We start from the raw sequence: 14,206 nt of genomic DNA, 5'->3' as shown, positions 1-14,206 counted from the left end.
GAATTACATAATGGTATGTGAAAAAAATTAACATGATAACAAAATGCTAACAGTACATTTAGTTCTTAATGTTATTAAAACAACTTTACCTCTTTTCCATAATTTCCAGTGTTAAGTGCAATAGCTCTCTTTTACTCTTTTCTCTTCTTTTTATCATCTCTAGGATAGTAACAGCCCTGCTTAGATCTCGACGCAGCTTAAGCATTTTTTCGTAAGAAGCTTCATCATTTTTGCGATTCTGCAAATACAAAGTTGTTTAATGTCAAGAAGCATTTCTAACTAGTGACATTCTAATGTATAAAATATGCATTTGAAGGGCTAGATCAGAAATTAACGTGTTGATGCCAGCACTACAATTTGTGTTTCTCACCATCTGGTGGCTTCAAAGTGCTCTGCTTTGTCAGATGGTGCCAAACTAAAGTTTAATATGAAATTTTGGCAACAGTAACCATTTCTGTTGGTACAATCTGACTGATGTGGAATCCAAGTGTAAGCCACTGGTGGTACGTACCAGCACAAATGACACTAACAGGGCACATTCATCACCAGTAAGTCAGTTTTGTAGATGATATTTAAATATTAAAATATATCTAGAACAGCTCCAAAATGAATGTTAGGTTCCACCCATCACAAATAAATAGTTCCCTTTTATATTGTACAGGAAAGTCTAGCTATACAAATCAAACCAGCCACTCATAATACTATCTATATTTTTTTCTTACAAAAAATACTGAAAAACTCTCCAGATCTCACTTACTTTTCGAGTTTGCATCTTTTCAGTCCGCCTTCTAAAAGCCACATAAGGATCATTTGTGCTGGAGCCATCTCGCTTCTCTTGTTTTACTGATGGAATAAGAGATGGCCCTCGACAGTTTTTTCTCTTTTTAATCCAGTATTCATAAACTTCTCTAATTAACTCATCATCTTCTTTTAGCAGTAGTTTGGCTTCCTGCAGACTGACTGGCTAAATGTAAAATCATTATGTCATTTTTCACATAATACATAAGGGTCAAAGCACTTCTAATTTTAAGTGACAACAAATCAAAATTATGTGACTGAGCTAAAAGCCTTATGTACATTGTTTTACAGGTTAGGAAATTTATGCAGAGAAAAATTTAAACATATTACAGTGAGAGGCAAGTGGCTTTATTTTCTTCATAATCAAGCCACTCCCATTGCAGTTTATTTACATTTTATTCCTCATCAAGCAAAATGCTTTTTACGTAACAAAAGCTTACTTAGAAAGACTTGAGCGGGGGTAGAAGAAAAGGAATATAGTGTCCGAGAGAGAATATTTGAAAGAGTTTGAAAGAGCAAGCAAGAAGAACAGACAGGAGCAAAAGTCTGTTCACGTTTTCTTAAGTGACTAATGCCAATGTGAAATGCCAAAGTAGCAGTTTTGTCAAAGATTGTTATCTGCAGGTTGCAAAAGAATTAACTTTCCTTCTGAGTTAATTTTCAATTCGTTGTTATTAAGCCTGTTCATTTGACTTCATTCGTTTCTTAAGGGCTCTCCTTAACGCTGTGAGAGATGAGTACTATGTGGTTTTTAGAAGTTCTGTGCAGATCTACCATTTATTGAGGGGAAAAAAAAGGGGGAAAGTGGTACCCTGACATCTTGTTTTTATGTCCCAAGTACCAGGTTCAACACTTGATAGAGGATGTGTGCTAATTTTGTGTCCTCATTAAAGTCTTTCCTAAGAAAGACTTCTGGGATGCTAATACTGTTCTACTTAATCTGGTCAGAATTCATATGTGGAACTTAAAAGGAACGTGACAAGGTAGCAATAAAGGTTGAAAGGAAGAACACATGAAGAGAACTGACCCACAAACTGAGCTGGGCTGGGGGGAGAGCGGAGAGGGAGGGGCCTTGGGATCTTTGGGGCTGGGGTGCGGGTACACTGGTTATGGACATATTAGAATCCTAAGCATGACAAACCACTATTAACAGTATTGTAAACTACAGAATCTCAATCGAAGTTTTTAAAAGTAATTATCTGGTACTGATTGTGTGGGCATGATACTGAACTCATAAAAATCCTCCGAGCTACTAAATGTTGGTGTATCCAATAAAAAGCTCAAGAATTCATACTGTTTAAGATTATACAGGTTACTAATGGGCAGAAAGAGTTAAGAATTAATACTCACCTTTCAATCAACATATACTCTCTCTCTCTCTTTCTCTCTCTCTCTCTTCCCCTCCCTCCCTCCCCCCCTAGATCCCCCAAAATATATACATGGTGAAGCTGTACCTGCTGACCACTGCCTTTTTCTAGACGGTCAATCATCTCTTCAAACTGTAATGGGCAGATGTCCATTTTCTTTTTCAGTTTATTCACAAATACTTCATCTTCAGAATCCAAATCATAATCAGGCTGTTCAGCATCCAAACTAAAAGCTGACAGAAGAAACCATAAGCAATCATTTACTGTGTGAATACACTGATAAAATCTCTCACAGATGTTTAGATAAAAACAAGACTTAGATTTTCTTAAAGATCTGGGGAAGACTTTTTTGGGCTTTGTTTTCCAACTCACAGTCTAAGCTTATGGTTATTTTACCCATGCTTTTAAGTTTAAGATCACATATACTGTTATAAAGTGAAAAAAGACAGAAAATGTGACCCATTTCCCCCATAATCAAAAGCCAAGTGAGTCTATTAAAAATGAAGTACATAGTAGTTTTGTGGTTCAAAAATGCTAACAGGAAAATAGTATAGCAGGTAGAATACTGTCTGATACCTGGCACCTCTGATGGCCTGAGCACCACCAGCGGTGATCCCTGAGCACAAAGTCAGAAGTAAACACTGAGAACTGTTGAGCATGACACACCCCCAACCAACCAACCAACCAACCAACCAAAAAAAAAAAAAAAAAGCAATTTCACTTTTTTGACATAAAAAGATGAGGTCTTTAAATAAGATTGGTTCTAGACTAATTCCTGTTCTAGATTAACTTACTTAACCAAAAGCATAGGTAATACTTAAAGCTTAAATGTTGTAAGTCATTGTGCCCCCACAGCGGTAACTATCAGTTGGTGAAGACATTCCTTTAAAGGAGCTTCCTGTCCCCTTCTTCTCCAGCCCTCACTGACTAGTGATAAAACTGGGAGATAGACCTTAGTTGTCAACTGTCAAAGATTTGGAGAAAAAAAAAAGTAAACACCAATGTTTTATACTACATTATTAACTACATTATTAAAAGTCATTCAATTACCCACATTACACTAGGCTGACAATACAAGCAAAGTATTAAATAGCTTGATATCAAATTGTCTTCTTCATTTTCTCCTACTAAGCACCATCTTAAAATCATTAGAATGGCGTGTGGCCCTTTTTAAAGTGGTCCCCTCCTGCCTCATATATTTTACAGCTTATTAATATCAAATTTCATATAGAACATTGCTTTCCTGTCTTCATACTTTTTGCTTGCCCACCTAGCAAATTATTTAATCTTTTCAAAACTCAACTCCTATGGAATTCTTTCTTGACTGTTTCTATACACAGTGGTTTCTAATCACTCTTGGTGCTGTCTTTTGCACATACTTTCTAATTTACTTTCACCAATCTAATTTGTTCCACATTGTGAATATATGATCAAGCTCCTTGAAGGAAGTGTCATGTTTTATTTCTGTCTGCAGAGATAGCAACATGTTCCATCTTGTATGCAAACCCTGCTTGCTTTATTGAAGTGTTACAATACTGTCTATACTCAAGGTGGGGAAAACCTGGAAAAAATCCTGTTGAAATATATCTGACTGGAAAAAGGTCACTGATACACCTATTAGTCATATCTGCGACAAATTTAAGAGGCGACCATCTGGCTGCCAGAAATCTACCCCCCTGCTTCAAGTTTAACAAGTTTCAGGCCTAGAGGAATCCAAGAAATATTTATTCCATGTATTATTCCATTTTACCTATACCATACGCTTTTATAACATTCCTAAACAAATATTCATACCTTCACAAAAACGTCTGTATGCTGATATCTCTGCACTATGTTTCCTCCAATAGGCAACCAACCAATCAAAAACACACCAATGCCCGCACGGCAGAGCCTGACAAGCTACCCGTGATGCATTCGATATGACAAAACCCAGTAACAATGATGGGTCTCATTCCCCTGACCCTGAAAGAGCCTCCAATGTGGCAGTTGCTAAAATCTCAGGGCTAGGACGAATGGAGACATTACTGGTGCCTGCTCGAGGAAATTGATAAACATCGGTATGACAGTGATTTGATTTATTTGGTTTATTTAAGATCACAGAAATCGGTGCAGGTCAGAAAGATAGGCACCTTCTTGTGACCTGTGTTTGATCGCCAGCACCACATATGGTTGTCAAGAGTGATCCCTGAGCAGAGAGTGGGGAATGATCCCTGAGCACTGCTCGGTATGGCCAGGAAAGAGGAAAAGGAATAGGTTCATTTTCTGGCCTGTGTTCTGCATGCATTCAGAGTAGAAAAACATCTATTTGTTTTGGGCAACACTCAACATTGCTCTGGGTTTACTTCTGACTCGGAGCTCAGGGATCACTCCTGGTGGGAGTTGGGGGACCAGATGGTATACCTAGAATGAAACCCAAGTTGACTGCATGAAAGACAAGAGCCCTGCCCACTGTACTATCTCTCTGTACTATCTCACTGTACTAAACAACCCAAATGTTCAAGAATAGATGAGTAAGTAGAAATTAACCTAAAGAAAAATGGCTCACCTCTTCTAAACAAAATCTAGCCAGCAGCCCACAGTTTATAGTGGGAGCTATGCTGGAAATCATCAGGAGTAGTTCCTGAGCATCCCTGGGTACGTACCATCATCAAATAATTTGTAAATTCATGGGAGTGAATTATTACCCCCTGAGATCAGGAAAAAGCTAAAAATACTGTTTCACTCTAGTTAGTATAGTACTCTAGTCATTAGAGTAAGAAAGAAATGTACTTCTTTTCTCGTAGAGTATGAGATAATTTTATATAAGTAAAATATCAAAAGACTCAGGGGCCAGAGAGATAGCATAGCCCTAGGCTAGAAAACAGGGGAGCTGTTGCCAGATGCGAGGGATGGATTTGGCCTTTAACAAAACAGTGTTTGTGGTGACAGTATAACTGAATATCTCGACTGAGGTGATAATAAGTTTACACATATCCTTCTGTGTATTCAAAAGTGAAAAAAAATTCATGAAAATTAACACTCAGATGACTCTTTACTAATATTCCATTTGTCTTTCCAAAGAGAGCGTACCTCAAATTTATAACAAAATTTTCAACCCAATTAAGCTAGAAATAATTTTGTTGCCACATTTTTACTATCATATATTGAGTAAATTTTGATTATCAGTAAACAGACTATTTATAGAAAAGCAATTTTTTATCCTTCATAATAATGACAATGTAAGTGGACTGATGAAATTCTCATTAACCCTGCTTTAGTATAAAAAAAAATTTTTTTCCCAATGACTGTACTTTACAGCCATAGGCTACAATGTGGTTCCAGTGAGCCTCTGGAAGCGCCAGGTCTGTAATTTCCACGGACATGCTTTTCTAGAGAACTACTTTTAGATTCTAATAGCTATCAACCTTGTTTAAAATTATGGTTGAGTTTTTATGTAATTAAACATTTTAACGGGCAGAAATGCAAACAATATTTTCTTAAAAAGTTCACACTTCAAAGCAACCTTTAGAATCTGGCATAATAAAATCTTTCTTCACTCCTAAAGAAAAATCAATAGAGTAAATTGAAAGTTCAGAGTAAAGAATTTAAAATCAAATAAAACTCAAAGTAACAAATGCTGGGGCCAGGAAGATAGCTCCAAGGCTTGGCGAACATAACTTGAATAGAGGAGGCCCAGATTTGATCCCCAGTACTACATGGACCTATGAACACCATCAGGAGTGGCCCCAAACCAAACAACAGAAAACAAATGCTAGTACAGGCAGTATATTGACCTGTGGCTTTTATATTCAAGAAAGAGTAAAATATTTAGGATCAACAACAGGCAAAACTGGGTCAAATTTTAAAACAAAACATAATACAGGTTAAACGAGTTAGAAAGTACTCAATGATAAGAGACACAAAGTACTTTTTCTATGTTCTTACAAAGAACAAAACAGATCTGTATTGTCTTGAAAATCATTTAGACAGACCCTTGGAGATACACTATAAAACATTTTTGGCCAGTGTTTTTGGGGGGCTTCTCCCAGCTCTGTACTCAGTGTTTGCTCCAGGCAGTGCCCTGGAAGACAATGTGCCACCAGAGATTGAGCCTGGGACTCCTGTATGCAAAGCATGTATGCACTCAGCCTTTCACTAGGAGAAGCCTCTTAAAGTTCAAAACAACAAAAGCTGCAATAATTTTATCTTAGTAACCTTTCATCCACTCCTTGGGAACTTGGGTGAATGAAACATTCTCTTATATATTTAAGTTCTCAGATGCTAATCATCCAGTGTAATGCTATCATTCTAATGAAGATCTTTTCCAAAATGTACCACCATTACCAAATGCACTAAGTGACCACCACCAAAACTGCACTTTAAAAAATGGTCTTTCTCAAACATATCTGAGTTGCTGAACTCCAGTTCAATCTCTTGCATCTGCTTCTGCCAGTGAAGTTTTACTGAAACACAGCTATGCCCATTTGTTGCAGAACAGAGCTGAACAGTTATGACAAAAACTAAATGAATCACAAAGTAGTAAAATATTTACTACCTATTTTCAATAGTGTCACTATTTCTGATGGTAAGAAAATGACATCTACATTTGAGTCATACTCTTTATTCCATGTTTAGAGTGGCAAAAGATCATACACCGAGGTGGAAAGGTCATCTTTATTTTGCCAGGCAAAAATATAAAGCAATATTGGGGGGGGTAGGAAAGGGGAGCAGGGATTAGTAGGTGCACTGAAAACCCTGGGACAGTGCTGGGAATCACCAGGGCCATGCTGTGGTGCTACATACCTACCAGGGCTAAACCCAGCAATGCCTGGGTGGCATCTGATACTGGGGATTAAATTTATGAGCCTTAAAGCCCTATATCATATTCCTGGCTCTTCAAGCGTTGTATTATTTCTTAAATTTTTAAATATTTTTATTTGGTGGCCAACCCAGTGATGCTCAGGATTTACTCCTGGCTTCGCACTCAGGAATTACTCCAAGGTACTCTATGGGAAGCTGGGGATCAAAACCAGTCAGTTGCATGCAAGGTAAATGCCCTATCTGCTGTAACTACTGCTCTGGCTCCATAAGCACTAAGCTGAAAACAGGATATAACAACGTTCAAATCAATGCTGGTCAATGGAATGGGTATACTAAAGTAGCATGAAAAGTTAAAAATCTGTTGAGTTACATAAGAGAATAAAACACAGAAAATGTAATTATAAAAAGAATACTTACGCTGTATGTGAATGAGCTGCTTTGGCATCTTAAATTCCCCCGGATATATAGACTCATAGTAAGCAATGTTACTTTCTGCCTCTGGGACTGGTATAACCATATTATCCCTCTTCTCGCCATACACCTGCTGTGCTGAAATAGCCCGCTGAAGATGGTGTTCCTAAAAAGAGAGAAAAATAGGTTAAACTTATGTAGCACAAATAATAGTAATAGTCTTATGAAGAGACTTATTCAAAGGACGCGACCAACAATAATTAGAACGTTTTAGGTAGAAATGAGATTTGGTTGGGGCTGGAGTGACAGCACAGCAGGTAGGGCGCTTGCCTGGCATGTGGCCGATGTTCAATTGTACCGTCCCCAATTTCTCCGTCCCTCTCAGAGAGCCAGGCAAGCTACCACAGTATCCCTCCCGCACGGCAGAGCCTGGCAAGTCCCTGTGGCATATTCGCAATGCCAAAAACAGTAACAGGTCTCACAATGGAGATTTTACTGGTGCCCGCTGGAACAAATAGATGAACAGGAGGACAGTGCTACAGTGCTACTCTGCATATAACCTCAAAAAATAGTCCTGCACTGAAACTGAGTTAAAATTACACACAATTCCCCAGATTTGACTAAAATGTAAATTATGTGCTTTATAGATGATATTGAGCCACAACATCCTAACTTACTGTACAAAGCATATTTAGTTATTATTATATAGTATAATATAAAGTTATTATTTCTTAGCTCCTATTCATTTATAAATGACTCGCAGGCGAATCAAATAGTGTGATCTTTTCTAAGACTAGAAATTCTTTAATCCCTATTTTAGTTGACAAAATAAACAGCATCATATCTGGTTTTTCATTTCTTCTAAAGTTCCAGAACCCTTTTTGAATAGTGTCTTTGTATGCTTAGTTACTATTTATATTCACTCTTGTATGATGAACATACTATAGCTTTTCTCTAACATTTATATCATCTTTTGTAACTGTGAAATCAAATTTTTATTTTGGGGGAGTGTGGACCAGAGCCAGTGGTGTTCAGGGCACCATACGCAATGCCAGGGGTTTGCATGTACCCATAACCCCTGTACTATCTCTGGTCCAAAAAAAAAAAATAGGGTTGATTTAAAAAATAGTGCAGATTTTTAAAAAATAAAGTATTTCCTCAATTTTAACAAATGATTTTTTAAAACCAATTACAAAGCATCATCAAATCTCCTCATATCAAGAGTCAAGAAAACTTGATGCCAGCCCCCAACACTGCCAAGTGCGACTTCTGAACACGGAGTCAGGAGTAAACCCTGAGCACACCTTTGGGAATGCTCACACTCCAAACCTCACCCCCATAAAGCTAACAAGATTTTGCTTCAGGTAGAAACATAAAATGATGCCAAGTAACAAAGTCAATAAATAATTCTAGAATGTCTTGACTAAATACTTTTTTGGGGGAGACGAAGAGGGAGGTCATCATACAGTGATGCTCAGGGGTTACTCCTGGTTCTGCACCCAAGAATCACTCCTGGCAGTGCTCGGGGGACCATATGGGATGCCGGGGATCAAACCTGTGTTGATCACATACAAGGCAAATGCCCTCCCCACTGTATCACTGCTGTGGCCCCTTGACTAAATACTTCAGACGGACCAATTCTAAATTTTAACGGCATAGAAAGTCTGAGGTTCTATGAAAATAATACCAGTGAAAATTTAAAATAAATCCACTCACAGTATTGAGAACTGTACTCCTAAGCTACATCCACTAAAACATTAATTTTAAGTTATCAACAGATGGCTTGGTTCAAAGTTTTAAAAAGTGTGGAAAACATTGATTTCAAAACTTCAGTTTTTCTACATTAGCATTTGAGGATTTTTTAATATGTAAATTTTGGAGGTGGCTTATGTGCGTGACCCCAGCCGTATGTTCTGGAGGGTGGTCACACCCATAAGACACCTCCTGCCAATAATCTCCTCATCTGCCACCATCCAGAACTCAAGGCTGCTTCTCCCAGAAGGGAGCATAAAATGAGGCCCCCATAACCATGTGCCTGACTCCATGCCAGGCTGTTTTCACTTGGGGCGCCCCCAGAAGGCGGGTGGGTGAGAGCTCTCCCGGCCCCAAGGGACCCTGCCCTAGCAGCTGATCTCCACTACCCAAACGCTGCCACGCTCCAGGCTGCTTTCCACATGCTCGGGCCAAGCCTCACATATGAGTGAACATATTCTTGGACACATTATAAGACACTCCCTACCCATTTTCCATAATTACCACACCATATTTGATGGGTTTCAGACAGTAGGCAACAAATTATAGAGAGAAATAAATATATATGCCTCTTGGAGAGCCCAGGAAGCTACGGAGAGTATCCTGTTTGCACAGCAGAGCCTGGCACGCTACCCGTGGCGTACTGGATATGCCAAAAACAGCAACAATAACGTGTCTCTTTTCCCTGACCCTGGAAGAGCCTCCAATACAGCAGTGTTAGGAAAGACAAGTAAGGAGAGGCTGCTAAAATCTCAGGGCTGGGATGTTATTGGCGCCTGCTCGAGTAAATCAATGAGCAACAGGATGACAGTGATACAGTGACAGTGAAATTTAAATTATGGGGAGAACACTATCATTTTAAACCAGTAACTGCATTATCATAAAGAACTTTTGTTTAATACAGTTTGGGGAATGCTGGAATAAAACAAAAATCAGAGAAGCGAGAGCAAAACATTTGGGTTTAAACCTGCTCATTAATTTAGTCTCCATTTACTGAGTGCCAACTAAATCACTGGAACTTTACAACAGTGAATACTAGATACTAATAAAATTTTCCTAAAATAAATGCAAAGTGTGAACCATGCAATGAAATAAATAATATGCTATGGAAAATATAAATAGAAAAGGGATTTCAAAAACAAGTATCACTTTTGTCAGTGCAAAATTACGTGAAATTGAAGATCTGCCAAAATGAGAGTTGGTTAAAAGACTATTTCAAAGGCAATAGTTATGTTTGTAGAAAGCTTCAAATATAGTTCACAACACCTTATATGGGTAAAGTTCCTTTAAAAGATAGAATGCTTTATTTTTTAATTTTTTCTCTCTTTTTTTGGGCAACACCTGGTGGTGCTCAGGGGATACTCCTGGCTGTGCACTCAGGAACTCCTTCCGGCAGTACACGGGTGACCAGATGGGATATAGAACTGGGGTTGATCTCAATCAAGGCAAAGGCCCTCCCCACTGTCCTATCTCCCCAGGCCCCTATAACATATTAGAATGTCTTAAAGTAGGTTCAATTTAAATTTAATCACCAAACACCTAATTTCAATTCTTTGTTTTAAAAAAAAAAAACCTCTAAAAAATAAAAGCGATCTATAGGGAACAAAGTAAATGAGACAGAAAAAAAATTCTTTAGCACTGAATTTTACAAAAATGAAATTAGATTAACTACAATGGAAAAGGACAAGCTTTAGACACAAAGACTCAAGCATGAACCCAGACTTCGGTAGGTCTCAAACCCAGTTTTAGTCACTCTGCTACCTATTTTCACCACACCCATGTTTAGTTTCTGTTTTTGATAAACATTCTGTTTAGGGCTCTGTACTTTTGCTCACATGAATGTACATCAATGTTGACATTACCATTCGCAATGTCATACACCACTGTGGAAAATTCCCATTTGTTCTTCAGATTTCAAATGGCCTTTGCCCTAAGCAGAAAAGATTCTCTCATTTGTGGTCCTAGAGTGTAACATTCTATGCTTAGAAACTGTGCTCTAATATTTACTTGTTTACATACTTAACTTCAAAATGAGGATTCCTTCAGATTAAACACTATGTCTAATTAGTCTCTTTGTATACTTTCCTTTAATAGTGTGTTCTCTTGAAATCTATAGGAACTCTATATTAAGGAGAACTAAAGATTATCTTTGTAATATAGTTGGTACCTTTTTTCTAGAAAATCCAAGGATATATAAAGAAAATTATAAATATGATAAAATGCATGAAAAACCAGAAAGATACTTATTTCTTGTATGCATTCTAATATTACCTAACGAGCCAAAAAGATTACAGTATAGAGATTTCTTAATAAAGATTATATTTCTTATTGCTGTAATAGCCACTTTCAGATATCTTTGGTTACTGAATTAAATATGTTATTAAAATCAACAATAATGTATAAAATTCATCACAGGGAAGCAAACGACAACTCTTAAAACACTGATGTTTAAATTGCTTATTTATGTAGAGCTAGACCCCACTGCCACTTGAACAAAGGGCTGAAGTGAATTACTTGTCTCCTATTTTTGAAAGGCATTTTAAGAACCGTAATACTCATGCCTATTCAGAAGCACTACTCCAGCAAATACTCAAGATTTTCTACACCCAAACATACAACAGTTGCCCATCTCATTATAATAGTCTTCTAGTTTGTTTATCCCTGCTTCTATTTTAGTCTTTTAGTTTTTCACAGAAGAGTCAAAAGTAATGCTGTGAATATACAAGCCAGACCACGCATTTTAGTTTTTTCCCTGTCTCACCTCCATCTGCCCCCCCCCCGCCCTTTCTCCGTTCCTCCCAGAATAGCATGATCTGACATGTACGTGTATATTTAAATATATGTATGTATTTTTTTTTTTACTTTTTTACCCCAGGTCTAGAATTGTGCCCAACACAGCCACATAGATCTAATAAATATCCGCTGAATAAATAAGCCATAAACTTATAGCAGTTAAGATCTGCCCATAATTCTGATATAGAAGCTTCATTAAAAAATTAAATCTCATTATGACTAAGAAAAAAATTAAGACTACCAGATTCTGCTTATGTAATTAAAAAATCTCAAGGTGAATTGCTGAAATAGTACAAGAATGGAATACATGATTAAGAAAAACAACAAAACTTATCTTTCCACAAGGAAGTAAACGGCAAAAAATCCTAAGATTATTATCTCTCCCCACTCAAAGTATTTTATTTGTACAGTATAAAACAGAAAACAAAGGCCTTTGCTTAATAAACATTTAATTATTAATAAATATTAATTAAAATTTAAAAAATATTGAATCACCGTGAGATAGTTACAAGCTTTCATGTTTGGGTTACAATCACACAGTGATTAAATACCCATCCCTCCACCAGTGCACATTCTCCACCACCAATATCCCTGGTATAATCCCTTCCCTACCCTCCCCCTGCCTCCATGTCCAACAATATTCCCATACTCTGTCTCTACTTTTGGGCATTATGGTTTGCAACAGATATTGAGAAAATGTTTCTTTTTAGTGTAAAATATTTACCAATTTACAACCTATTCAGGATTTAAAGTAACATGGTCAAAGGCAGGACTAGGAAAAGTAAACTGACTTTTGATCCTTGCCTTCTCATGTCTCATTTGTAGACAGAGGTTGTCTATACTTTTTCCAACACGAGGAAGAAGGAACTAAAATACTCCTAAACTGTGTATCAAAATAGTCCATCTAAAAGTTTTCCTCAAAACTTTCCTCAAATTTAAAAATCAAATTAAAAAGGCTCAAAGAACTTTTGGTTATATCTTTTTGTAGGGCTGGGTGGGTAGGAGCTCCCAAGTAGTACTCAGGGGTCATGGGTCCTTCCCAGCAATACTTGACTAGAGAGGTAAGATGGGCCAGTGGTGGGTCCCAGCACTGTGACAGTGCTAGGGATTAAATCAGTGGTGGGGATTAAACCAGCAGTGCCCTCTGACTCCTGAGTTATCTCCCTGCTCCTGGTTATAATCCTTCTGTACTTCGAATGTACCCCTGAATTAGTTAAATACCTTTCAACTCATGGAGTCACATAAATTAGAAATGGTGTTTCTCATTTTCAAGGGTCAACCCCCAAAGCTAAGCAGCATCACATGAACTGGTCATCTGATTTAAAGCTGTCTGCAACAAAACAGGTTTATATGACCTCGTATAGAAACAATGCTATACAGAAACTATTAACTATTAATGCAGCCCTGGGACACAATCTTCTTTTTCAAATAACACCTATCATGGCTTTAGCTATCATTTTTACACTGATAACAAAATTTGAAATCTTAATTTCTTATCTAGACTTCTGAATTCTAGACACATAAAGACATATTTCTAGGTGCTCCATACAAATCTAAGCCAGTACTGACGCCCCCATCCAATAACTCTTCAAACTTTTCCACCTGTATTAACCTATTTCAATGAACTATATACACTATCACAAATCTAGTCACCTGATTTCTGCAGCTCTGAGCTTCACTTCCAAATCAGACACCAGGTCCTTTAAGTCTCATACACTGTATGTCTAGAAATTGTGTCCTTTCATCCCACTGCTACAGAACTGCAAAAGCAATAAGCACTCTTACCTCTAGCATCCCATTATTCTCTAATTTCCTCCAGTAACAAGTGGTAGTGTTTCATCACACTTAATCTTTGGCTCTTTTGCCTTTTAAAAATTAATTTTCTGGTGAGGAGAAAATCTCAGGAGGCCTAGGGGCCTCTGCTGATGATTCTGAGCCAAGTCAGTCTGACATGTCAGGGGTTCAATGTATGCATGGGTTGAAGGATGTGGTGTTGCTTGAGATTATCTGGGCTGCCCTGGAAGTACTTGGGCTCGTGAGGGTCGTAACCTATGATGATTCCAAGGCTAAAAACCTGGGCCTGCTGCCTGCAAGGCATGTGCTTTAATCCCTGTACTCTCTCTATTGTTGCAATATTGCATTCTTGATTAAACTCCGACTTTGAGGTCCGGAAAAAAAAGACCTTTCATAGTTTTGTTTTGGGGCAACACTTGGCAGTACCCAGGGCTTACTCTAGTCAGGCTTATGAAACCATCTGGAATGTAGGGATCAAATCCAGATTGACC

The 14,206-nt window shown here is 37.7% G+C and overlaps 1 protein-coding gene across 3 annotated transcripts in view; it reads right to left on the bottom strand.

Moving 5' to 3' along the window:
* The window catches only part of EPC1 (enhancer of polycomb homolog 1), an 88,961-nt gene that overhangs the window by 21,261 nt on the left and 53,494 nt on the right, over positions 1 to 14,206 (bottom strand). For all 3 annotated transcript variants that reach the window (XM_056132567.1, XM_056132548.1, XM_056132557.1), the window contains exons 2-5: positions 7,383 to 7,542; positions 2,253 to 2,398; positions 758 to 964; positions 90 to 238 (exon numbers count right to left, since the gene is read on the bottom strand). In XM_056132567.1, coding sequence (XP_055988542.1) covers positions 90 to 238; positions 758 to 964; positions 2,253 to 2,398; positions 7,383 to 7,542 — 662 coding nt within the window. The remainder of the gene's footprint in view (positions 1 to 89; positions 239 to 757; positions 965 to 2,252; positions 2,399 to 7,382; positions 7,543 to 14,206) is intronic.

Source organism: Sorex fumeus, unplaced genomic scaffold, assembly GCF_029834395.1.
Source record: "Sorex fumeus unplaced genomic scaffold, SorFum_2.1 ptg000007l, whole genome shotgun sequence".
Taxonomy (NCBI): Eukaryota; Metazoa; Chordata; class Mammalia; order Eulipotyphla; family Soricidae; genus Sorex; species Sorex fumeus.
This window is presented reverse-complemented; position numbering and strand designations above follow the sequence as displayed.